Source organism: Salvia hispanica, chromosome 1 (genome assembly GCF_029641045.1).
Source record: "Salvia hispanica isolate PSC_SH4W2 chromosome 1, Shi_PSC_v1, whole genome shotgun sequence".
NCBI lineage: Eukaryota > Viridiplantae > Streptophyta > Magnoliopsida > Lamiales > Lamiaceae > Salvia > Salvia hispanica.
This window is the reverse complement of record NC_142692.1, coordinates 69,700,330-69,724,562: the sequence shown is the minus strand read 5'-3', so window position 1 is coordinate 69,724,562 and position 24,233 is coordinate 69,700,330. Positions and strand designations below refer to the sequence as shown.

Genomic DNA, 24,233 nt, shown 5'->3' with positions numbered 1-24,233 from the left:
ATTTTGCTACAAAATGTTACACCAATTACTATTTTGTACTCCTCATTTTAGGTAAAAGCTAACGGCGTTTAAATATACATCACAAAATGTATTATGCATAGTGAAATTTTTTATAGAGTAAAGGCCAAATTTGGTCCTGGTCATTTTACGTTTTTTGTCCTAAACATTATCTTTTGGATTTTCTGGTCCTAAACATATGAAATTTGATCATTTTGGTCCTCCGTCAACATTTCCGTTAAAAACTAACGGTCAACGGGTTTAATCCCAATTTTGACCAAATTAAACTTTTAATTTTGATTTTTTACTCCCTAATTAGTTCCCTAATTATTTTTATCTCACACACGCAGTGAGAGCTTCAACGGCAGCTATGCGATTCTCCAAAGACGAAAAAAAGCTCAGCATGGCAGCGGCGGCGCTCGCGATTCTGAGATGGATCAGGACACTTTTTTCCCTCATCACGATGCTGCTCTCTCTTCTAATCTTCTCCGCTCCGATCCTCCTAATCGTCGCCGACGCGCTCCTCCCCTCCGCCTTCCTCTCCGCCGCCATCCCAATTACGACTTCCGCGACTCTCTAATTGACACCCCCCTCGTCTCAATCGTGCGCTCCGCCATCATCCTATGTAAGATTTCTCCGAAATTAGAGCTCCGATTATCCGATCTAGTTTTTAATTCGTCGAATTGCGAGGTGATGTGACGAAATTGGGGGAAATTTCAGGTGTTTACAGCTTCTGCGACGGGCCGGGGCTCCCATTTTTATTGGGTTTTTCAATTTTGGGATTCTTTCGATTTTAGAATTTGTGAATGGATGGAGAATTTGAAGTGATAAACATACCATCATACAAATCTGAAAGCATAAAATATATACTAAAAAATCATTACATAAATATATAAAATCAAATTTTGAAATCAACAAATTTCTAAAAATATATTGCTTAGTAAATTTGGCAAAAATTTCTCAATAAAATAAAATTACCAACTGATTGGAATCAATAAAATAGTTTATACTACTAATTAAGAATTAATCTGCATCGATCTTCTCTTCTATTCCAATATGCATTCATCTTACTTATAATCTCTCCCAACCTTTTTTATCTGCTTGCCTCCTTTTCCGTTCATCATCTCCAGCACTTTCATCACCCTATGCCGATGTCATCTTCTCCATCATGTCGGATTGCCTCCAGCTATATTAGAACTTCAAACAGAAAATAACAAAACTCGCCTTTTATAACTCTACCATTTTGTCATGGAACACACACCAATGACAATTAATTTGTCATCGGGCTTGGCCATCTCATAAACGCGTACATATCTCACTTTGATGACCGATGGAGTATTGTTAGGCTATAAAATTCAATAAGGAAAGTGATATTCATACGGAAAACAATGTTTTGTTGGAGAAAATCCAACAATGGAAAGGGAAAAGCCAATGAAAAAGTGAGTAAGAAGGTAGCAAATTAGACATATTTATAGAGGGTTTAGGCTAATGAACTTATTTGGATTCACTAATAATTAGTTACGTTACAAAGTCTTGATAAGAATTAAGTTAGATTAAATAAATTTTCATGAATGGAATTATTGTGTAACACTTTATACATTGATACATACTATAATTTATACAATAATTATAATAAATTCACTTAATTTAAATTAGTGCCTAAAATCATACAACCTTCCATTACTACGGCAAAGTTAGTCAAACTATGACTCTAAGTTCATAACTTTGCATTTAATTGATAAGAAATTAATTATAAAACTATACAAATTCAAATTATTTCATATATATTTAAATTGGTCCATAATTTATAAATATTTTAAAGTAAAGATAAAACTTATAAATATTTTAAAAGGCGCCCTGTATGCATGTATAGATATATAGATATAGATTGCATGTGACAAAATGGAGTACTATTTGAGATGTAGTATAACAAATAGAATAATCCTAACATTTAAATGATTTAACAAAAAAACGACTGTACCCAACCCTAAACCCTCAACCTCAATTTCTCTTCTCCGCCAAAACCATTTCAACAGCCAAACCCAAAGCACTCTCACAACACTCATAACACAACACCTTCAACATTCAATAAGAGATATACATACATAGCTCGTCGTATCCACAATTTGGATTCAGTTTGAGATGCACCAGAGTGATGCAGAAGCTTTTACGCAGAACGCCCGCTGCTGCCCCAATTTCATTCGGCAATAACAACACTCCTCTCTCTCTACCCGTCTCCGCCTCCAGCTTTATCTCTCTACGGTTCACCGGCGCCTCCAGGAAAATGTCGTGTCTCGGCCAGCCGACAAATCCGTTTTCGTCCGCAGCGGTGCGTGGCCTCAAATTGACGAAATTGCGCCCCTGCAGCTGCGCCATCGACAACAGCAGCGCCAATGCGGCGCCGCTGAGGGCGTGGGTGGTATTGAAGGAGAGCACTAGGCATGGTGGATTGGGAGGCGGGTCCCACAGGGCGGCGTGGTTCGCAACCCTAGCCGGGAATCCGAGTACGGGCGGCGAATTCGCGGTTTCAGAGGAGAAGCGCTTGCAAAGGAGGAAGAATGGGGGCAGCGGCGCGGTGGTTCCGGGGAGCCCGGATTTGCTCACTATTCCCGGAGTCGGTCCAAGGAATTCGAGGAAGCTCGTGGAAAAAGGGTTTGAGGGTGTAGCTCAGCTCAAACAGCTATATAAAGATAAGGTATATTTCTGTTTTTGGCTTAAATTCAGGTCACTATTCAATTCAAGTTTTATTTTGGTTGGTTCACTCCATTATAGCAAAATGTGTTTTGAAGCCATTAAAGCTGTGTCACTTTGTTGTTTTCATTGTGCGTTTTGAGTATGGCAAAATATTTGAATAGCTGAATTATAAGTTGAGCTTTTGTAACATGCTCTTGTTATGGTGCAGTTTTTCGGTAAATCTAGTGAGAAGATGGTGGAGTTCTTACAGAGTTCGGTTGGGATCATACACAAGAACCATGCTGAGAGCATAACTATATTTATCAAGGAGAGTGTGGATGAAGAGCTCAAGGAAAGTATTAAGCCTAGTCAAAAGAATCGGATCACTTTATGTGTTGAAGGAAATATCAGTGTGGGAAAGACTACATTCTTGCAGAGAATAGCTAATGAAACCCTTGAGCTTAGAGATCTTGTGGAGATTGTTCCTGAACCAGTTGACAAGTGGCAGAATGTTGGTCCGGACCACTTCAACATATTAGATGCCTTTTATGCTGAACCAGAGAGATATGCGTATACATTCCAGAACTACGTGTTTGTTACAAGAGTTATGCAAGAGAGAGAATCATGTGGCGGTATGAAGCCCCTGAGGCTTATGGAACGGAGCGTCTTCAGTGACAGAATGGTAAACGACTAAGTTCCTCTCTTTTTGAGCATGATGACAATATGTGATCTCTATCTCCTGAGCTTTTTCAGAAATGTTGTGTTTGATCAAGCTTTTATTACAACAGAATGACGAAGAAGAAGACTGGCAACCTATTAAACAATCCATATTCTTATGCGAAAACCAAGATATTTGTCTAATGTGTGAACTTAATATTGAGAAACCTTTTTGGTTGTTCACTAATATTGAATCAGCTTTGCTTATCTTCTTGATCGATTTTCTTAATTTAGGTCTTTGTGAGAGCTGTTCATGAGGCAAAGTGGATGAATGAGATGGAAATTAGCATTTACGATTCATGGTTTGATCCTGTCGTTTCAAGTTTGCCCGGACTCATACCTGATGGATTCATCTACCTAAGAGCAAGTCCTGATACTTGCCACAAGCGCATGATGCTGCGTAAGAGAGCAGAGGAAGGCGGAGTCTCTCTGGACTACCTGAGGGATTTGCATGAGAAGCATGAAAGCTGGCTTTTCCCCTTTGAGAGTGGCAACCACGGAGTTCTATCAGTCAGTCAACTTCCCAAGGACGATGATTGGTCTTTACATCCCCACATCAAAGACCGCGTCTTTTATTTGCACGGTGATCATATGCATTCGAGCATCCAAAAGGTACCACCCATCATTGCACTTGCAAAATTATTCCAGGCTATTCTTTTCGTCATTTTTTCCCATCTCTGTGTTTTGCCTTTTGTTATGGAGCAGGTTCCTGCCTTGGTTCTCGACTGTGAACCAGACATCGATTTCAGCAGAGATGTAGAAGCTAAGCAAGAGTATGTTAAGTTTGGACTTCTCCCATTTCTAGACAGTTTTTATTGCTGATCTCATTTAAACACTACATGGTTTTTATCTATCTCAATAAGATTCTAGTATAATAGATTAATCTAATCTAAAGCAAGCTCTGATGCATTTCTTTATCTGATCACGTTTGAGTTATACCTCAAAATTTATTTACATTATTTTTCATCTGAAAGATATGCTCGCCAAGTTGCTGAGTTCTTCGAGTTTGTCAAGAAAAAGAAAGAAGTTTCCGATTCAGTCATAGGACAAGACACACGAACGAGCAACCAACCTTCGGTGCTGTTGCCCCACAATGGAAATCTCTGGATGCCGGGACAGCAGCCTTTCCCAGGCTCAGCTGTTGATTTTAGGAAAGCTATGTCGTTCATGCCTAAGTAGAAAGTGACTGTTTTAGTTTTATCCTCATGTAAAAAGAATAGATGTCTAGTAAATCTTTTAGCTAACAGCTCTCTAGAGATTGTTGAGAGTTGTGATTTTGTGGATTGTAGGTTGCTTTCTTTTTAGGAAGCTGACTTTTGGAATTTGAGAAGAATGTTATCTCTCAAACCTTTGTTCCCACTTCCCTTTTTTGGGATGAAGTTTGATGCTCTCTCCGTTAGTTAAGTGGTACGTACCCGTGGTTATATAAGCTGTATTTCGAATTTTGAAACTATTAGTACTAATTCTTAAAATGTGTTATCTTTTCTCACCTCATGTTTTCTTAATACTTCATTGTTTGGTTCAATGTTATGGTACTATTATTATATGTAGTGATACATAGTAGTTTTATAAAGTTTGTTTGTTGACAGATTAACATTGTAAAACTGCCAAAGGAGCCAAATTAAAGAAGTGAACTTTATTAATTAGTGAAAATGAGTGAAATCATATTTAATTTTCATTGTGATTTATTTCTCCAAAACTATTGGTTCAGCTTCAGCCACAATAATATTTAAAAGCCCAGGAAATGAAGCTCTCGACAATTTCCACAAGTGCAATTCAAACTCCTAAAATCACAAATCAGTCTCCTAAAATCACAAACCCTTGTTCCAGATTCATCGTTTTGCTACAATCCTGTATAGGAATTGAGCTCAACGAAATCGGAATTGCTCGATGTGGGATTATGCCCTTTGCAAATATGAAGTAGAAATCAAGCTGAAGCTGTTGTCAAAAGTCGTTGAAGGCTCGGGGAAGGAACAAGTGTTGAGACTCATTCATCAGCCAAAAACTAGCCGTTGGTGAAGTGGTAGTTATAACTGATTTTCTGTTTTGAAATTAGTTGGTTATCTCAAGTTGTTGTAGTCTTCTATATTTAGCTCGGTTTTCTCAGTTTGTATAGCAGAGAGAAAATCACACACACACAGCAGATTGGGGGTTTATGAGCTCTAGCTTGTGATTAGCTTAGGGCATTCAATTTGTAAGTGTGAGCCATCTTCTTGAGAGTGTTGATTCAATAAACTTCGAGTGACTTCTCCGTGGATGTAGGCAATCTTTGCCGAACCACGTAATCGCTTAAGAGTGCTTTACTTTTCTTGTTTGAGAGCTTTCAATCGGTAGTTTAATCCTAACACTCAATAATGGCGATGAACGGCGGATTGAGATCTTGTGCTTCCAAGCTTATGAATTCGGCAATTATGCCCAAATCAGGTATACCATTTCTTTCTATCATTCTCTTTTTCGTAGATCTTTTTCTTTGTTTCTGGTACAATTTGTGTAGTTTTGGTGATTATGCGAATCCGGTTTACGTTTTTTTTTTCGTATCTTTAACTAGTTGTATTATTTATTTTAATTTTTCTGGATTCTTCCGTAGCTATGAAAAATGAAAAAAAACTGTGCTGATTCAGCTGCACATACATACTTCTTTCTGTGATAGTAATGGTAACTATTTATGTGCTCTTTCAGTTGCTTATGTTGATAATGCTAATAATGTATGCTGATTTACTTCACTTTTAATAAACTTTGTATGGTCTGTTCAATGTTTTTTACTGTTATCCTGGATAATCTAAAGAATGTGGGTCTTTTTCCTTTGAACTGGTCCTAAAAATTGGCTATACAACTTACAAAATGCATGTGTCTTAAAAATATTTTACTTTTAGTGAATGTATGAATGAATAGAAATTTGGAACATAGTTATTGGAGTTTGGGAGTCTTTTGTATCATGTATGTCTTCTGGTTTCTCTTGTCTTATCAGATCTTTTTCTCATTATGTTAATGTTTTGTATCTAAAAAAGAGCTTAAATAATAGATTTAATTATTGAAATGATCATTAAAGTTTTTATATCATTTCTCTAATGTCATAAAGCTGTATTTTGCACTGAGAAAATAGTAGGTAATTAGTCTCCATTTTGTGGTAATCTTTTCTTAGTTAATAGTATATTGTAAATTTAGTTAAGTATAATTATTTCAGTATTGGATATTGTAGATTTTTTCTGTGGGATATTGTAAAAAAGTAAAATTCGTTGCTTATTCACAGGGAACAGGGGCATTCACTCAACTAGTGTAAAGAAGATGGGAGGAGGCCATGGCCATGATGAGCCTTTCTATCTACATGCAAAGCACATGTACAACTTGGACAGGATGAATAATCAGGCACTGAAAATGAGCATTGCTGTCTTCACTGCATTTAGCATTGGTGTTGTAGTCCCAGTTTATGCAGTAGTCTATCAGCAAAAGAAGACTTCCTCAGCGTAATTTTTCTTGTTGATATCTGCATTTGTGGCAATAATTGACATTTGAGCCTTGTGTAGGAAAGAAGCACTGACTGAAAAGAATTTAACAGTCGTTTGCATTCACTGTCTTTATGTCGTCTACCTGCTTTGATTTGTTCCAACTACAATGCTGCAATGCAGATTTCCCTTCTATCAGCATTTCACTTTCACACTTTCTGGGATTCACTTCTTTGTGGCAATAATATTTCTTGGATCTGTCCCAAATACAATGCCATTTATTCTTCTATCCTCATACATGATGTTTGCATCTGGATATACATACCAATCTTCTTGCTAAAGTCTATATTTCTTGTGCTGGTCAGCACTTTATTTTTTGACAGTTGAATCTGAAAATGAGTAGCTCCATCTAGTATCCTCAAGGGCCTTGAGGTTGCTGATTTGCATTATTGAGAACTTAGAAACTGCTGTAATTTATGTACTAGACTGATCTAATTAAGAACTAATGCTAGTGCCTTCATTGCTGCTGGTGTTTAGTCATTGTTGTCTTCCTGAACATAGATTTGTATAATGAGTAATTGACACATTCAATGACTAGAAACCATAGGGAAGTTAGTGACCTGACCAGACATCTCATTATGGCAAATGGACTTTATTAGTAGATGAACATACACATGTGAGATTTTTATTAAAAAAATCCCATCGGCGCGAGTCAATAATTATAAACTAGATAAAGATGTTACTCTCTTGTTCGAGTGTTGTATTCAAATGATCATGAGACGCTCCATATACGTCTAGACGGACAAATCCCAGACTAGAGATCGGACAAATCCATATTCCTCGGCGGCCTCGTCTAGAATATCTTTAACCAATGGTTTTTCAAGAAAGAGATGGGAAGAACAAATCTTGAGATTTCCATGCCCACATACACCACAAAATGCCCTTTTGGTGCAATTTTCTTACCATCAACTTCTACTCCTGTCTCCATTTTTATGAAACTATTGATTGGATATAGGAATATATTGGTGAAAGGGTGAGAGTGTTTTGGAGGGTCTTTGTTCAAACTGTATAGAAAGGGATAGAGATCTTGCTGTTTATATAGGGCTTGAACAAATGTGCCTTTTAAGATTAAATATAGTTTATGCTCAATGTGATTATATATACTTGTCAGGAATGTTAGTAATATAATAATGAGCTTCTAATTAGAACTATAAACCACTCTGGTCCGTATTTACATATTGATTAAAATAAATGGATAGTTGTATTTTAAATCATAAAATTTCTTTGACTTTTGTTCACTCATATAATTTTTAAATTATAATAAAAAAATCATAGCTTTTCAATTTTTGTAATTGTCTCTTTTATGAAAACCGAAACTAATATGAAAAATTAAAATATTATTTGGCAATATTAGTACTACTAGTAAATTGGTAGGGAAGAATGTGACATTTGACCTGATTTAGGACTAAAGTCACCTGAAACTAATCCCCAAATCTCAGAATTTCAACCGCCTAAACCCAGAATTGAACAATATTCTCCTCTCTCTTAACTAATCTGCATCAGGAGAGACTAGAGAGATATAGATATAGGAGAAATTTATTGCATTTCTTGAAAATCTCCTCACATTCATTATGCAATTGAAGGCCATAAACACCTTCGCTGTGACAATGATGTTAACCGCTGCGATGATCATCCTCTTCTCCACCGGATTTCTCGAATTCCCAGCTGCCGATTCCGCAGTCCCATCACCTAAAGATTCGATCTTCTACTCTCTTTCGAAATCCGATTCGCCGGAGCCCTTCAGAGATTTGTTCGGAGCGTTCAAGAAATGGGATTCCGAGGTGGGTTGCGCCCAATTTAGGGAAACACACCGAGATTTACTGGTGAATGGGTCGAAGATGTCGTCTTTGCAGAATGCGGAGGGGGGAATTGAGTGTGGTGAGCTGCAGATGAAGCATGTCAGCGTTCTGGTCAAAGGGTGGACTTGGGTTCCTGACAATATGGATAATTTGTATAGCTGTAGATGCGGGTTGAGCTGTTTATGGACCAAATCTTCTCTTCTTGCTGATAAGCCTGATGCCCTTTTGTTTGAAACAACCACTCCCCCAATTCTGGTAAAATCCCCCTATTATTTGGTTATTTTGAGGATGATATGTGAATATCAGTGATTTGGGTTAAAGTTTTTTGTGATGTTTGTTGTGTCGTCTGCTTTTGTATTTTCTGATTCTGTGAAAGCAATCTGCAACTCTAGTATTAGCAATACTTGCATTTTTTTGGTATCCTGGTTTGGGATTGTAGTCTCTGGTAGTTGGCTAGGGAGGATACACAAAAATAATTCTAGTTAATCCACCATTTACTTTGATGGTTTGGTTAATTTTGGACTAGTTTGGCCATCTTATCCTCCAAGTATTTAATTCATCATATCACTCAAAGTAAACACCCCCGTAGTGTGTGGTTCTTGATCCTAACAATTAGTGAAATACTGAAATATGATTGCCTAAATTGAAGATTGAATCCATTTAGAATCACTCTAAGCTACTTGATCCTAAATCAGATTGACTACGACATTTGTAAGCATTAAGTTAGTGAAATTTGATGGCCTACATCGAAGATACTAATTTGTGTAGGATTACTCTTGCGTGTGATGGAGTTCTGAACCGCGGAGGTGTATTGCGATTATATCAAAGTAGTGTGAGGGCCGAGAAACAAGGGCTAGAATGTAGGTGTATTGCGTTTGATGTCTGCTGTTGATCTTACCACTGGTGCTATTGGTTTTGTCTAATCAGTTAGTGAACAAGGGCATATGTTGAGGATAGTACTTTAAGGATGATCTGAATCATTCTATAGAAAACCTGGATTAGAGATGATTGAGGTGCTTCCCTACAGCACTGTCGATATTAGGATTAGAATTTAGGCTTGTGTGGGCAAAAGGATAAGAAACTTGGCAAGACATTAGCATATTGGGCTGACAAATTGTAAAGTTCAATATTCTTGTACTGGAAACCAGCAGGTTCCCATTTAACTCCATCGTATTTAGTATTTTCATTACATTTGACAGAGACGGGATGGTGATCCACTTCGGGTGTATATGGATCTTGAAGCCGGTAGGAAGAGGTCGGGCAATGAGGATATCTTTATTAGTTATCATGCTAGAGATAACGTCCAGTCAACTTATGCTGGGGCAGTTTTTCATAACAATCGAAATTATCAATTATCTTCTGATAAGAACAATGTAAGTGTTTCACACATTTCATTCCATTTTATTCACATGTCGCTTGTACCTTTCGCACTTTTGCTTAATCTTGAGTTTGCCTTATCTCAATCTAATTGGGATTCTTGATTCTCAAGGACACACTTGTTTATTGGTCGTCGTCTCGCTGCTTACCTCAAAGGAATCAGCTTGCCAAAAAGATACTCAGCCTGTTACCCACCCACTCTTTTGGGAAGTGCCTGAACAACGTTGGAGGCCTCGACCAGGCACTCTCCTTCTACCCGGAGTGTGTGAAAGATCCCAACGAGAAACCCAAATGGTGGGATCATCTGCATTGTGCCATGTCCCACTACAAGTTTGTCCTTGCAATCGAGAACACCGTGACAGAGAGCTATGTGACGGAAAAACTCTTCTATGCTCTCGATTCTGGGGCTGTTCCCATATACTTTGGTGCCCCAAACGTCTGGGACTTCATACCTCCTCATTCCATAATAGACGGGACACAGTTCAGTTCCATCGAGCAGCTGGCTTCCTACGTAAAGTCCTTAGCTAATGATCCTGTTGCGTATGCTGAGTATCACGCGTGGAGGAGATGTGGCATTGTAGGTAACTACGGAAAGACTCGTGCAGCTAGCCTCGACACGTTGCCGTGCAGACTGTGTGAACAAGTGAGCAAGATGAATGGGAGAGATGCAAAAGCTTTGTAGCAGCAGTTGTTCTAGTTGGAATATGTTGATTTTTGTTGTGATTTTGATCTGCTAGAATTTTTAGAGTATATATATAACCATTGGAAATGAGATGTAGAAAGCATGAAGATTGACAAATCAATTTATACAGAAATCTTGCTTAGATTTTGAACTCTATAATAAAAAAAGACCAAATCCGGACTGTTTTCATTTATTCAGGATTAAAGATTCAAAATGTAATGTTTTGAACCAAAATCATCCCATCGCACTATGTTAAGAGCATCCGCAGCGGCGGGCGTCCCAGCGGACGTCTGACCGGTGTGCCGGACGTCCGCATTAGACGTGTGACTAGCGGACACGGACATCGCTTGCGGACACCGGAGTTCCGCGGCTTTCTGACGACGTCCGTCGGGACGTCCGCAATTGCGGTGCCATGACGGACGTCCTGATTTTTGATTTTTTTAAAACTCTATATATACCCGTTCGGCTAGCGGCAAACTATAGAGATTCAAAGCATAACATGTTCTTTGTTTGAATTGCTTTTTGGTTTGGGATGGTTTTTTTTAAAATTTAAATATGTATGTTTTTTAAAATAAAATCGTTGCATTTTTTCCGTAATTGTGTCGAAATTTTAATTCTGTAAATTGCATATTTGTGAATTTGTGATTTTTTATTATTGTGGATGTCGGCCGGGATGTCCGCCGTTATGCAGTGGGATATCCTCGGGACATCCTTGGGGATGTCCGCCATTATGCAGTGAGATATCCTTATGACGTGGCAGTGCAGTGAGAGATACTTATGACATGACAGAAGGTATTTTTTGAGAAGTACGTCGGGATGTCCCGGCTGAAATCCGCACCCCTGTGGATGCCCTAAGGACTACAAAATGAACTAAAATGAGCTTTAAGACTCACTGTCTTATAAATCGGGTCGGGTGCCGTCGGCCCGCTTGAAAGATCCGAATCAATTACGCATATCGTTAACACTTTCCCTGAGTTGCGTTCACGCGTAAAGCCTTTGCTCTCTCTCTCTCAACTACTATTTCGATAAACTGAGCTGCTAGTAGCTAGATTTTACTGGTAAAAATGGAGAATTTGGGAATGGTTTCGTCACCCAAAATAGTGTTAGGAGTCTCCCCCAATCCGAGGAACTCATTAATTCCACTTTCCAGCAAACAATTTGTAGGTCTTCCAAATTTACTCAGAAAAACGGGGACAAGTTGCAGGAAGAGCAATCCTGCTCATTCCGTCTCGGTTGTTTCTCTGCTCGAGGCGAGGAAAGCCACCAGAACTATAGGTAAATGAATACAATTTTGTTTAGTTTATATGTTTCTCGGATTAATATGTAATTTCTTTATCGGAAAGCATGATGTTCGTGTTATATCTGTATCCAATCCCTAATTTGAGAGGAGTTGATGATTGGCTAAAGAAAATAAAATGTTATTTTGTGCTGTAGGCAGTTATGGGAAGCTAGAAATTAATTGCAAATATATCGCTGTGAATTCATGAGTTTGTTTCTAAACTCACTTTTAAATCAATGAACTGTATAACAATGTAATGTATAGTATCTTCTCTTCCTTAGCGAGTTAGTTTGCATCCATCAGTGCTTGTTTTGTTATTGGCCTCTGTAACAAGCTTTGTGTGTTGCTTCCTGTGTTTGTTACTGCATTCAATAATTTAAATCTGATGTAGTTTTCTTTTTACTGTTAATTCGATCATTTCAGTGGCGGAGAAAGTTGCAAGGGATTGTTTTGCTAGCATTGCTTCTAGTGGCCAACAAACATCGTCTGTTGGTACAAATCCACAGATTTCAGTTCCACCTAGTTCTTCTCAAGTGTAATAATCCATCGATGTTATTCTTACCACTTTCTTCACAGCTATGATCTTATAATTTTATATATTCCACATAGATAGTAGTATGATTTTGTTAGCATGCACTCTCTCATCCTTGGCGTAATCATTGCCCAACTTCTTGATCTCTCAAAATAGGGGCTCGCCTCTCTTCTGGATTGGTGTTGGTGTTGGCCTCTCAGCACTTTTTACATGGGTAAGCCGTGCTTTGTCACAGAAGTTTCATTACTCTTCTTCCAACTTAATTATGCTCTTTAACATTTTATTGACCTACATTCATTACATTACAGGTGGCTGGAAGAGTAAAGGTGAGTCACGCCTTTACTGCCCTATTGTTCTCGTTCATTTTGTTAGTTATAGTCCGTTATTGTGATCTCTCTCTGATTTTTGTAGCATCAGCTGAAATAACAGTGCTACTATTAGAAAATACATCTATATTCATGCTTCTTTTACTTGTCATCTTCCCTTTTTATTTGTTCCTCTTTTTTCCTGATCTACATGCAATGGATCAAGTGATTGAGGTCCATTAGTTCACTTTTTATTTTATCCACGAATCTTACATTGGAACATGTGTATTAGTATAGTGTCATTAGTGTGGAAAAATGGTCAATCATAAATCGCCACTCCCATTCCTTTCCTAGTCTGACTTTTTTTGAAAAATCACATTGCTGCAGAAATATGCAATGGAACAAGCTTTTAAGACCTTCACACAACAGATGAATACTCAAAATCAAAATAACCCATTTGGAAACACTGCCTTTGCACCTGGCTCACCCTTCCCGTTTCCACCACCACAACCACAATCAAAGAGCTCGGCATCAGATTCCTTCAAAAGTGGAGCTCCTTCCTTCAAGAGTGGAGCTCCTGCAGCTTCTCAATCTATAACTGATATACCTGCAACAAAAGTGGAGGATCCTCTGCCAACATCTGTTAACAATAAAGTAGAAGTGCAGGATGCACCAAAGAAATACGGTATATATAATCCTTTATAAATATGTCACATCTTTTATTTCCGTTTCCACATATCCTCCGTCCTTATGTTCTTCCGCCAATATTCATCGGATCTGAGTATACATGCTCCATTTTCAGCATTTGTAGATGTCTCCCCAGAGGAGACGGTGCAGAAAAGTTCTTTTGAAGACTACAAGGAATCGGTGCCTACAGATCCACCCAATAATTACTCACAGTCATCCGAGCAAGTAAGTTGGACCCTCACAGTCACATTGTCTGGACTTGTAATTTGTTATGATGTTATCACATTTTGGTCAATTGAATCATTTGAGCATCTTCCAACAGGTTTCTCAAAATGGCACGGCTTCAAACCAAGGAACAGGGGCATCAGAGGGTCCCTCTACTAGTAAGTTCGGACTGCATTCCTGTGTAGTTTAGTGTTTGTAACTACTTTCTGAACTATCTAAACCTACTTGGAGTTGTTAAACTTAAAAATATTTATAAGATTTTACATGTAACATATTATAATAAAAATTTATTTGTTCTTATCCATAAAAGATGAAGCTTGAGAAGAGACCATGTTTACAGTTTTTAGATTGTTTCTTGCTTCATTTAAACTTCTTTCACAAATTAGAAATCAATTAAATTTTCATCCATAAATAAACAGGTAACCCCCTCTTGTCAGTGGATGCATTGGAGAAAATGATGGAAGATCCAACCGTTCAGAAAATGGTTTTCCCGTGAGATATCCTATACCTTTACTTTGAATGGTTTTACATTGTTATTAATTTCACATGCATATTGGATGAGAGCTGAGACCTGTTAGAGGTAAAAGAAATGTTGTCCCATATAGAAGGTCAAACTATTTTTATCGTGTGCCTACTACTGGGAGTTCTTATTGGTTTGTTATTATTTGCAGTTACTTGCCAGAGGAGATGAGGAATCCTACCACCTTTAAATGTAAATTTGACTCTCCACACACTTCAAATTTTATGGGAGCTTTGATTTTTGTTGTCTAGTTTTTAATTTGTGGTGAACATATACTGTTTCATATCCATTACGTTTGAAGGTTTTGCAAAGCATGTTTTTTTTCTCATTTGCTATTCCAGTGGCTTAATTGAAATATATTAACAATAGAAGGAAAGAAAAGGGAATTGGGAACCTCAGAAACTTTATTGATTTATTCTTGACTAGTTCAATGCAAAGCTGAAAACTTTCAGAAAGATTTTGTTTGTAATACAGCAGTGGCATTTTCTCACTCTGCTGTGGACTAAATTATGAGAATTCTAGATTTTTTCATTTCAAAACTTTCTTTCTGAAGCAGAATCTTAATTAAGAAAAGGAGGGTAAAAGGGGTGAGATCCTTAAGTTTTACTAATGAATATAATTATGAATTATATCCTAAACTCTTCAATGAAAATTTCTAATTACCTTATCCATGTAATGCTACAGGGATGCTACAAAATCCAGTGTACCGTCAGCAACTTCAAGATATGTTGTAAGTACATCTTTATGTCCATTGGTTTACAATTTTGGAAGATAGTAGATGCTTCTTCCATGGACTCAAAACATTAAAATATGTTAGTTTCGCTCCATTCTGCTAAGTAAGTTTGTGTATGTATTGCGTCAACTTCAGAGCATTTAGAATATGAATTAGTTGCTGGTTTGTTTGGTTGGTTGGTTGAACTGTTGATGTGGTTGCCTATACTGGATCATGCAGGATCTTATATAACAGTAATGTTTTATTCTACTTTATGTTTTCAGAAATAATATGGGGGGAAATCCTGAATGGGACAGTCGCATGATGGATACGTTGAAGAACTTTGATCTCAGCAGCCCTGAGATCAAACAACAGTTTGGTGCGTATTGCCCATTTTACTTTGTTGATATCTAATGTCGATAAGGAGATATGTTGCAAATATTTACACCTTCTGTTTACTTAATGCAGATCAAATAGGCCTCACTCCTGATGAAGTAATATCCAAAATTATGGCTAATCCCGATGTTGCTATGGCATTTCAAAATCCAAGAGTCCAAGCAGCCATCTTAGATGTAAGCAATTTCTTCAATTCTCATCCAATCTACTTAAACGCTCCCCCCTCTCATCGTACTCTCTTGTGTTATGTTGCACTGCTATGTGTGTCAGCTTCTATTTTTGATTTTCCTCATTCTTGCAGTGCTCTCAGAACCCTCTAAGTATCGCCAAGTACCAAAATGACAAAGAGGTAAAAGCTAAAGGCCTAACATAATCAGTTCAATCAAACTATTATTCCATGTTCAGTTTTTGCTAATGCTTGAATCTTCATATTCTCTCTTAGGTTATGGACGTGTTCAATAAAATATCCGAGCTCTTCCCGGGAACTTCACCTTAAACTCTTGATTCTGTCCATCTCCTACCAAAGCAGCAAGGCTATGAACGTGCTTTAATTTCCCCGGATAAATTTCGTATGGAACGAGCTTCATAATCTTCGATGCATCAGCAAGCCCCGTGCTACAAGTACGATTGCCAACATTTTTGCGTTTCCTCCACCTGCGAATACATTGTTTTACTTTGGGATGGTGCTTCTTCAAGTGTTGGTTTGGTTTTTGTTAGTTGTTAAACCAAAACCCCCTCACTAGTTTCAGATACGATTTTCAGCTGTTCTAGTTTTTTTGGTGAATGATGTTTGAGATTTTCTGAGATGTTGCATATTCTCATGAGTTATCATATCTGGTTGGTTGTGAATTTAATGCAACTGAGGAATAAAACGTGGACAAACTATTCAATCTGTCTGCATGTGAAATTGTTACAGAAATTGCATAATTCAATTTAAATTAGAAAAAAATATGTTAAGATGGGTTCGAAGTTGGGGCCTGGGGGTATATAATTGAATTATTTTTATTTTCCTTGTTGTCACAAATTACTTTTTGAAAAATTTATCAATTTATTTATTAATAAAATTATAAAAAATATACTTAAGAGGTAGACGTATTTGGTATTTGAAATTGGAATTAAATATAGAAACTTTCTATTTTAAAATATTTTTTTATTTTACTAATTTTTAATTAAACTTGGTACTATTTTAAAAATATATTTTTAGGGTAGGGAAGGAGTAGTAGTTTGAAGAAAAATGTTTTAATGCTCTTGTTTTCGAAAGGCTAAATTCTAACTAAACCAACTACAGTAATTCTCAAATTCTCCATTCTCCCATTCTCAAATTCCTCGAGAATTCACGGCTCTGTCGGTTCAATTATTAGCGATCAATTGCTCCAAATCCAACAGTGGAGCTGAGATTGAAAGAGTTTGCTGACGAATAAAGGAGTATATTTGTAGTGATAGAGGAGTTACACCGAGTTGAGTTGAGTTTCGTTGAAGTGAGCCTCTTCCTGTTCTCAATTGCAGGTTCCGTTAGCTCCAATGCACTAATAGTCTGTTGATTTTTCAATTATGATGCGTTGATGTTGGGTGATTTGGGCCTTTTTATTGTGTTTTGCCTGTTCGAAGATTACGTTTTCGGAATTTCTTTGTTTTGTTCTCGATGATCACTCACAAGTTAAGGTGTTTGTGTTTTTGCCGAGAAAGTTATTTGAGCTTATCAACTGTGTCGAAGTTCAAAGTGATATTTTGAATGCCTCCCTTCATATGATTATAAGATTTGATTTTATCTCGATCTTCATAGATTTGGAAGCTTCACTAAAATATCTACATCAGATGAAGATCTGGAGTATACTAGTATATCTAGAAGAAGGGAAGTTATAATAAATGATGCTTTTGATGATAACAAGCTCATTACATCATCTTCACGTTGCTGTTTTGCTTTGATCAACTCAAATCCATGGTTGTCGCATAAAAAGGCAATACTAGCGCTACAGTTTTCCATGTAAGATGATTTCACTCACAATCAATTTTGTTAGATTGTAAATTACCACTTTTGGCTCAATCATGTATCAGATAAGCTTTGGGATTATTCCTTGTGATCCTGGCTTTGCATAATTCTTAGCTTTTTTGTTCATTGCAAAGCACCGGTCCTACTTATTTCATACCTTGTGATCTAACATGTCTACAGATTGGAGGAGCTGTAATGGAAGTCATGAGCAAGTTCTTAATTGCATCGGCACTTATGTGGACCGTGCCTATTGCAGTTTTATATGGGTTCAACCATAATTTCTTCCCTGGTAATCTTGCCCTCACAACTTTATCTCATCCATTTTCTCACTTTGTTGATTTGTAGCTTCTTTTTAGTTTCAAGCTTCTTTAAATATGCCTTCTATTTGACATACCTGATTGCTGGTGGTGATTAGTAGTAGATGCATCTCCTTGATTACTCTTTGAGGCGTTCACTTTGAGTGACATGATGGATAGATAAAAATATTCCAAGCTGATCTACCTTTTAAAGGATTGATTAATTTTGAGCTTGTTTGGTTGTCTTATCCTCACGTATTCAGTTAAAAGTAATACTAGTGTATTATCAATCTATCCTATCGCTCAAACTGAATGACCCCTTGTCAGAAGAGTGAAGGCTATCTCCTTAGAGTGACTCACACACTTCAAATTGCAACCATTTCTTTGGTTTCACTCAAGATTATATGGCTGAAAACCACATTTATCAAACTCCACTACCACAAACATAGTTTATATGAATTGTTCAAAATTTTACCAAATTTTATTAAATGCCAAAAAGGTGATTTGCAATTATATGTTTGTGAAAGACAAAGTTGCTGCCACTCTTATCTCATGTATTTGGAACAGGTTCAGCTAGTTTGTCCCATGAAGCCCTGACATTGTGGAGTGGAATCCTTGCAGTGATCTCCGTAAATGTGGTTATCGTACTCTATATCATCTCGGCCATGAAAGAGCCCCCATTGGACAAACACGAGCCAGATCCTAGATTCCTAGCAGATGCAAAGGCTAGCATAAAGCAGCAGCTGGGACCAACTGAAGTCGACCCATCATCAGACCGTGCAAAACAAGAATAGCTGATGTTATCTTAGTACAAGGTAGTTTCAGCTCTGATTTCCTCAGAGGAGCCGGACGCATATGAGCAGGAGAGCCCTTGACAAATGAGCACCGAGATTATCGATAGGTTTGACCTGCTTCACTTCCATGATCAGAGTTTGTGTATTGAGGCAAGAAGTCTAGTGTTTGGTCTTATTTTTATTTATTTTCATGATTTTTCTTCATTTTTGTTTGGATATGGAATTCAGTTACCACTCAGCATTTTTGTAGTTGACATTTATAAAAGTGATGAGCATATTGGACTTCCATTCCTTTACATGAATCATAACATACCTATTTTAAATTCTTCTTCTATACGGCATCTCTCTCTCTCTCTCTCTCTATCCAAGTTAGAAAAAAATAAATTAATTGGTATAATTCTGAATATCATCCTCATTTACTATGTAATGTAGGGGTGAGCATTCGGGATTCGGTTCGGTTTTTTCCTAAACCGAAAGACTGAATTTAGTTCAAAACTCAAACCGAAACTATAGTAATTAAAAGCCATATGTTTAAAGAAGCCCGGAACTACAACCTGTTTTAGTAAAAAGCCCAATAAATTAGAAAAGTTTAACAGCCCAAAATTCATCAAAGCGATGAAATAACGAAAAAAAAAGAGTTGAGCAGATTGAATCGGCGCGCCGCAAACCACCATGCCCACCGTTAGGGTAGGCCGAGATCGTCTGTTCGCAGCTCTAGGGCGCACCTACAGTATGCATTTTACTTTCCCTATCTATTTACGTCTATATTCGTACTTGTATAAGCTCGTTGAAGCTAGTGGAATCTGATTCATTTCCCATTTCTAAAGCTCAAGAAGAGTTTGAAGACTTGTGCTTCAAGTTTGGAATCGAGCTCGACGATGTGGTGTGTATAAATTTTTATTACTACCAGTCAAATTTGAGAAAAGCTGGATTTTTTAAGTTGTAATTGATGAATTTTTGGATTAATGTGGAACCAGACGACGGAGAAGGCAATTATACGAAAAGAGAAGCATTTGGAAGAAGAGGAACCGTCTGAAGACGAGGAAGTGATTTATAAAATTGAAGTTCCAGCTAATAGGTAGTAGTATACTAGTAATTTTTTAATTATTGCCAATCTTGTTATGTAGATGCTGCTGCAATGTAGGTCCAATAAGATGATTAAAACGAGTTAATTCCCAGTTATTGTAAAAAAATATCATAGTACTATGTGCTAGTGAAGTGTGATCAATTTCAATTGGTTCGGATTAGCAAAATTTGCTATCCATTTCCTGATTTGATTTATACGGACAGATATGATTTACTTTGCCTCGAGGGTTTGTCACAAGCTCTGCGAATATTTGCTGGGCTTGACCCAATACCTACTTATACTGTTGCGAACATCAGCAAGGAATCTATGCTCAAAATGCATGTCAAACCAGAGGTTCGAACAGAATAAAGCTAGCTCATTTGATAAATTATTTATTTATCATTTTCTTAGTTGGGTTGCTGCTTGATTAGTCATTTTTCTTTTAATACAGACATCTCAGATCCGCCCATATGTTGTGTGTGCTGTTTTAAGAGGTGTTACATTTGATGAAGCTCGATATAATAGCTTCATTGATCTTCAAGACCGCCTTCACCAGAATATTTGCCGGTAAAGCTATTTAATCTGAGACTCAACTGACTACTTATCCTTCTTTCATAAAAGAAACTCCATGAATTATATATTAGGATTGTATAAGGTGATTTAACTGTATCAAGGTGGCGTTTGGATGCCTTCAGCAACCTTTTCTGGAATCTGGATAGAATTACCATTTCTCGTAATTTCCTTTTGATTTTGAACTTCACTTATTTGGCCTCTTATTTCTATCTCTTTCCTTGCATGTATATAGGCGAAGAACTTTGGTTGCAATCGGTACACATGATTTGGATACAATAGAAGGCCCTTTTACATATGAGGTATAAGTATATTCTTCTACTATTTTGTAATACCCATGGGAGTTACTGCTTTTATAGTTATGATCTTTCTTTACTCATTCTAGATTTTACTGTGCTACTTTGACTGGTTAACTATCCTTTTTGGTTTGTTTCCAATTTGAAACATAAGAGCTAGGTAAAGCTTGCCCTCCAACTTTTAAATCTCAAAAGATGGCCTCATCCCGTTTGCAGTTTGCACCATTCTCTTCGATGGACACGAAATTAGCATTTAACCAATTATTTCTGTGTGATTTTTCAGGCTTTATCACCAAAAGACATAAAGTTCACCCCACTAAAACAGGTATTTTTATTTATGTTTGAAGTTTTTGTGAATCTAATAATTATTTTCAGGAATGATGTGATAGCAGTGAAGGACTCAAACTTCACAAATTCTTTTCAGTTAAAATGGTGATATTCAATTTGTCATCTCTTTCAATAAAACTATTAGCAATAGAAGGTAACCCTTACATAGTGACATGTGGTGCAAAGTTAATATATATATTCATACTGTGTTACTGGAATAGTACTTGATATATAAAGAAACCTGCCAGTTTCCCGTTCTTCACATATTCAAATATTGGTATACTCAAAACCACTTATAGAGCCATTCCGTTTTGATAATTAGATTAGAGCCATTCCATTTTGATAATTATTAATAGCTGCATGCTTATTGCTTAATATTATAAACATTCTTTTCATTTATTAAGCTGAATCTGTTGAATCTCCAATTTCTCAGACAAGGAACTTCTCAGCTGACGAGCTAATGGAATTTTATAAGGTGAGCCATACACTTCATTACTTACATGTTGTATTTTGTACCAGTAGACATCAAGTTCTTGTTGCGAGTTGTTCCTCGGCAGCCAATTCTATTTCAATGGATTCACTGGTTAATGATTATGGTTTTGTGATTTGTGATCATACATTCCCTTAATTTGTTTGGCAGAAAGATTTGAAATTGAAGAAGTTCTTACATATAATTGAGGGATCACCAGTTTACCCTGTCATATATGACCAGAGAAGGTAGTCTACTTTCCCTCAATCATAGGGTATTGTGCTATTAGTCATGTACTCTTCTTTTGCACTAGTTGTGTCCTAGACATAGTAGTTTTGTTTATCTTCATATGTGTGCCTAATAATCTTTATTCCTTGAAATTTCATGTCTAATAGTGACAACTTAGCTTTTTAGTGCTTCTGGCTGCTGTTCTGCTTGCTTAACATTTGATCTGATAAATGCCACGACACTTTCTGCAGAACTGTTTTGTCCTTGCCTCCAATTATTAATGGTGCACATTCTGCCATTACCTTGAAGACAAAGAATGTATTTATTGAGTGCACTGCCACAGACTTGACAAAGGCCAATATTGTTTTGAACACAATGGTATATATAGAATAGATCTGCTTCTCTAATTTCTGAACTGTGACGTCTCTCGTTTTTCTTAGTACTTGTGTTGCCTTTTATGCAGGTTACCATGTTCTCAATGTATTGTGAAAGGAAGTTTGAGGTTGAGCCCGTCGAAGTGACTTACACCGATGGAAGATCATATGTTTCGCCAGATCTGTCTCTTTACCAAATGGAGGTTCCTTTGTCATACATCACCAAGCTTATTGGGGTATCCCTGCCAGCCCATGAGGTATCATATTCTTTCGATGATCAATTTCCTCCTTGATTGTTGTCATTTATGCCTCATGGGGATACTAGTTACTACTAAGAGATCAAAAAGCTGACAATCATAATAGATATATACATCTTGATGAGATGTATCATTATTAGCTCGAGCCTATGTAGGATGACTAGGGACAGAAAAGCTGCGAAGATGGTTTAACTTAAGACTAACATCTATATATATTTCAGTCTGCTTGTCTGTTGAATAAAATGCAATTGCATGCCAAGCACTTGATATCAGAGAAGAATGAAGCCAGCTTCACAATATCAGTTCCTCCCACTAGAAGTGACATTCTTCATCTTTGTGATGTGGCCGAGGTATCTAGTTTCATCTTCATCTTATGCTTGATTTATATCTGCTCATTGCCTTTGTAGACCTGACAATTGTTCCTCTTTTCCTTCTTTTTTAGGATGTGGCTATTGCTTATGGCTACAATGAAATTCCAAAGATAACATTTCCATCTGTGAAGCCACAATTATTGAATAAGTTCAGTGATCTTATTCGAGAAGAGGTAGGATGATACAGATTTAATATTCTATGTTTTTGCTTATAATTAATCATTTCAATGTTTAATATTCAATGTTAATTCATTCTGCCAAATATCTTTTCTGCTTGTAACTTTGAGCACTTTTTCTATTCAGCTGGAGTTTCTTGCTTTTGACCTGGTTTAGTGTTACTCCTCTTAGATTGCAACAGTTGGTTACACCGAGGTTTTGACTTGGATATTATGCTCAAGCAAAGAAATTTCCACCATGCTTAACCGTGAGGAAGACAAAACTGCAGCGATTAATGGAAATCCTCGCTCAGCGGATTTTGAGGTTCAGTTAATTTTCAATGCTACTTTCCCAGTTTTATATATTTTTGGCTTGTTAATTTTGTTGATCTACTCGTTTCAGGTTGTCCGCACCACTCTTATGCCCGGCATATTGAAAACAGTTGGGCACAATAAAGATCATCCAAAACCAATCAAAGTAATTATAACTTCCTTACATTCTTGCTGCTTCTGCATATATTAGCAGGAATAGTTTCATCGTAATGACAGACACAACTTGTACAGTAGGAAACGAAGGAGAAACAAATGCATACAGCAGTTGACTTTACATTAAATTACTTTTTCCCTTCTATTTTTATGCATGTATGAATTGCAACTCTTTGTGATCATGTGGCTTAGACACGATCCATATGCTTTCATGTAATGCCATTTTATGAAATTCCCACATTGTACATTACTAAAGAGCATGAATATTTTGTTTCTTAGATATTTGAAGTGGGTGATGTGGTGCAATTGGATAAGGAAAAAGATGTTGGTGCATCCAATCATCGAAAGCTTGCAGCTTTACATTGTGGATCTACCTCTGGATTTGAGGTACCCATTTCTAACCTTTTAATTTACTTGTAAGTTGTAACTTGTAGTCGGCTTTGTCACTTTGTTCGTGCCACATTATAAGTAAACGAGATTCCTTTTCTTTCAGCTTATACATGGCCTTGTAGATAGAATCATGGAAGTAATGGGAACTCCATTTGTATCACCTGGTGACAAGACAGGCTACTACATAGAAAGTTCAAATGTACGTCCTGTTTTAGCTCTTCAGTGTCATATAGATCTAGTCTCGAATGATATGCTCACTACAATGTCCTGGCTGCAGGAGCCGGAGTATCTTAAAGGTAGACAAGCACACATCATATTCAAAGGAGAGAAAATTGGCAATTTTGGAATCGTGCATCCACAGGTACACTGATCATTCGACCCATTTACTCAGTTATTTTTGCCTTTTTACAAGTTTTCAGGATTTAGATTCTTGTAGCTCGTTACCACGTTTTGCTATCCATGAGAACACTTCATGTTTGATTGCAGGTTTTGCATAACTTTGACATTCCAGACCCGTGCTCATTTGTGGAAATCGACATTGAGAAATTACTCTAAAGCCTAACAAAACCATATACTGAAGTTTGAATCGTCGATGGAGGAGATAGATAGGAAAGGCTATGGTTTTCATTCTGTTACATTTTAATGTAAATTTTGACACATGGTTTCTCAGCTTCTCTAATACTTGAGATCAAGTCATATTTTGTTGGAATTAATTGTATGTTTTTTACATGAAAACCAAAACTTTTATGTTTGATCCAAC

The 24,233-nt window shown here is 37.0% G+C and overlaps 6 protein-coding genes across 9 annotated transcripts; all 6 read left to right on the top strand.

Moving 5' to 3' along the window:
• The first annotated feature begins 1,957 nt into the window (after window positions 1–1,957).
• On the top strand, window positions 1,958–4,876 carry LOC125192316 (uncharacterized). Its single transcript, XM_048089857.2, has 5 exons — window positions 1,958–2,692; window positions 2,900–3,352; window positions 3,622–3,999; window positions 4,093–4,160; window positions 4,362–4,876. The coding sequence occupies exons 1-5, from the start codon at window positions 2,153–2,155 to the stop codon at window positions 4,564–4,566; spliced, it is 1,644 nt and encodes a 547-aa protein (XP_047945814.1). The 5' UTR covers window positions 1,958–2,152; the 3' UTR covers window positions 4,567–4,876.
• Window positions 4,877–5,092: 216 nt separating this feature from the next.
• LOC125192318 (uncharacterized) lies at window positions 5,093–7,040 on the top strand. Its single transcript, XM_089057833.1, has 2 exons — window positions 5,093–5,811; window positions 6,638–7,040. The coding sequence occupies exons 1-2, from the start codon at window positions 5,742–5,744 to the stop codon at window positions 6,853–6,855; spliced, it is 288 nt and encodes a 95-aa protein (XP_088913959.1). The 5' UTR covers window positions 5,093–5,741; the 3' UTR covers window positions 6,856–7,040.
• A 1,256-nt stretch (window positions 7,041–8,296) lies between these two features.
• On the top strand, window positions 8,297–10,892 carry LOC125218992 (alpha-(1,4)-fucosyltransferase-like). Its single transcript, XM_048120829.2, has 3 exons — window positions 8,297–8,944; window positions 9,889–10,062; window positions 10,179–10,892. Exons 1-3 carry the CDS (start codon window positions 8,462–8,464, stop codon window positions 10,746–10,748), a joined length of 1,227 nt encoding a protein of 408 aa, XP_047976786.2. The 5' UTR covers window positions 8,297–8,461; the 3' UTR covers window positions 10,749–10,892.
• Window positions 10,893–11,644: 752 nt separating this feature from the next.
• Window positions 11,645–16,258, top strand: LOC125224101 (protein TIC 40, chloroplastic-like). Its single transcript, XM_048127447.2, has 14 exons — window positions 11,645–12,023; window positions 12,451–12,562; window positions 12,716–12,773; window positions 12,868–12,885; window positions 13,252–13,549; window positions 13,667–13,776; window positions 13,874–13,934; window positions 14,196–14,268; window positions 14,448–14,488; window positions 14,981–15,026; window positions 15,293–15,387; window positions 15,477–15,580; window positions 15,706–15,753; window positions 15,847–16,258. Exons 1-14 carry the CDS (start codon window positions 11,813–11,815, stop codon window positions 15,898–15,900), a joined length of 1,329 nt encoding a protein of 442 aa, XP_047983404.1. The 5' UTR covers window positions 11,645–11,812; the 3' UTR covers window positions 15,901–16,258.
• A 365-nt stretch (window positions 16,259–16,623) lies between these two features.
• Window positions 16,624–18,807, top strand: LOC148934494 (uncharacterized). 3 transcript variants are annotated; one of them, XM_089057832.1, is made up of 3 exons: window positions 16,624–16,882; window positions 17,575–17,683; window positions 18,258–18,807. In XM_089057832.1, exons 2-3 carry the CDS (start codon window positions 17,590–17,592, stop codon window positions 18,482–18,484), a joined length of 321 nt encoding a protein of 106 aa, XP_088913958.1. In that variant the 5' UTR covers window positions 16,624–16,882; window positions 17,575–17,589; the 3' UTR covers window positions 18,485–18,807. The 3 variants fall into 3 exon arrangements, with proteins under 3 accessions (XP_088913958.1, XP_088913957.1, XP_088913956.1); XM_089057831.1 differs by having other exon boundaries at window positions 16,624–16,910; XM_089057830.1 differs by lacking the exon at window positions 16,624–16,882 and adding an exon at window positions 17,188–17,388.
• Window positions 18,463–24,232, top strand: LOC125222954 (phenylalanine--tRNA ligase beta subunit, cytoplasmic-like). 2 transcript variants are annotated; one of them, XM_048125863.2, is made up of 20 exons: window positions 18,468–18,591; window positions 19,131–19,214; window positions 19,312–19,367; window positions 19,462–19,562; window positions 19,775–19,904; window positions 20,002–20,117; window positions 20,356–20,422; window positions 20,700–20,741; window positions 21,177–21,218; window positions 21,384–21,460; window positions 21,692–21,818; window positions 21,904–22,071; window positions 22,293–22,421; window positions 22,514–22,615; window positions 22,791–22,922; window positions 23,001–23,075; window positions 23,363–23,470; window positions 23,577–23,672; window positions 23,751–23,834; window positions 23,960–24,232. In XM_048125863.2, the coding sequence occupies exons 2-20, from the start codon at window positions 19,157–19,159 to the stop codon at window positions 24,026–24,028; spliced, it is 1,779 nt and encodes a 592-aa protein (XP_047981820.2). In that variant the 5' UTR covers window positions 18,468–18,591; window positions 19,131–19,156; the 3' UTR covers window positions 24,029–24,232. The 2 variants fall into 2 exon arrangements, with proteins under 2 accessions (XP_088913954.1, XP_047981820.2); XM_089057828.1 differs by lacking the exon at window positions 19,131–19,214 and having other exon boundaries at window positions 18,463–18,591.
• Window position 24,233: the final 1 nt, after the last annotated feature.

What these genes read in the sequence shown, in the direction of transcription:
- LOC148934494 (XM_089057832.1), top strand. Translation starts at nt 17,590, where the DNA reads ATGGAAGTCATGAGCAAGTTCTTAATTGCATCGGCACTTATGTGGACC. An exon ending in CAACCATAATTTCTTCCCTG is followed by an intron (nt 17,684 to 18,257) that starts GTAATCTTGCCC and finishes TATTTGGAACAG; the next exon opens with GTTCAGCTAGTTTGTCCCAT.
- LOC125218992 (XM_048120829.2), top strand. Translation starts at nt 8,462, where the DNA reads ATGCAATTGAAGGCCATAAACACCTTCGCTGTGACAATGATGTTAACC. An exon ending in CAACCACTCCCCCAATTCTG is followed by an intron (nt 8,945 to 9,888) that starts GTAAAATCCCCC and finishes TACATTTGACAG; the next exon opens with AGACGGGATGGTGATCCACT. An exon ending in TATCTTCTGATAAGAACAAT is followed by an intron (nt 10,063 to 10,178) that starts GTAAGTGTTTCA and finishes TTGATTCTCAAG; the next exon opens with GACACACTTGTTTATTGGTC.
- LOC125192318 (XM_089057833.1), top strand. Translation starts at nt 5,742, where the DNA reads ATGGCGATGAACGGCGGATTGAGATCTTGTGCTTCCAAGCTTATGAAT. An exon ending in GGCAATTATGCCCAAATCAG is followed by an intron (nt 5,812 to 6,637) that starts GTATACCATTTC and finishes GCTTATTCACAG; the next exon opens with GGAACAGGGGCATTCACTCA.
- LOC125192316 (XM_048089857.2), top strand. Translation starts at nt 2,153, where the DNA reads ATGCAGAAGCTTTTACGCAGAACGCCCGCTGCTGCCCCAATTTCATTC. An exon ending in TGCATTCGAGCATCCAAAAG is followed by an intron (nt 4,000 to 4,092) that starts GTACCACCCATC and finishes GTTATGGAGCAG; the next exon opens with GTTCCTGCCTTGGTTCTCGA. An exon ending in GATGTAGAAGCTAAGCAAGA is followed by an intron (nt 4,161 to 4,361) that starts GTATGTTAAGTT and finishes TTCATCTGAAAG; the next exon opens with ATATGCTCGCCAAGTTGCTG.
- LOC125224101 (XM_048127447.2), top strand. Translation starts at nt 11,813, where the DNA reads ATGGAGAATTTGGGAATGGTTTCGTCACCCAAAATAGTGTTAGGAGTC. An exon ending in ACTCACAGTCATCCGAGCAA is followed by an intron (nt 13,777 to 13,873) that starts GTAAGTTGGACC and finishes ATCTTCCAACAG; the next exon opens with GTTTCTCAAAATGGCACGGC. An exon ending in TGAGATCAAACAACAGTTTG is followed by an intron (nt 15,388 to 15,476) that starts GTGCGTATTGCC and finishes TACTTAATGCAG; the next exon opens with ATCAAATAGGCCTCACTCCT.
- LOC125222954 (XM_048125863.2), top strand. Translation starts at nt 19,157, where the DNA reads ATGCCCACCGTTAGGGTAGGCCGAGATCGTCTGTTCGCAGCTCTAGGG. An exon ending in AAATGCATGTCAAACCAGAG is followed by an intron (nt 19,905 to 20,001) that starts GTTCGAACAGAA and finishes CTTTTAATACAG; the next exon opens with ACATCTCAGATCCGCCCATA. An exon ending in AGTTCACCCCACTAAAACAG is followed by an intron (nt 20,742 to 21,176) that starts GTATTTTTATTT and finishes CCAATTTCTCAG; the next exon opens with ACAAGGAACTTCTCAGCTGA.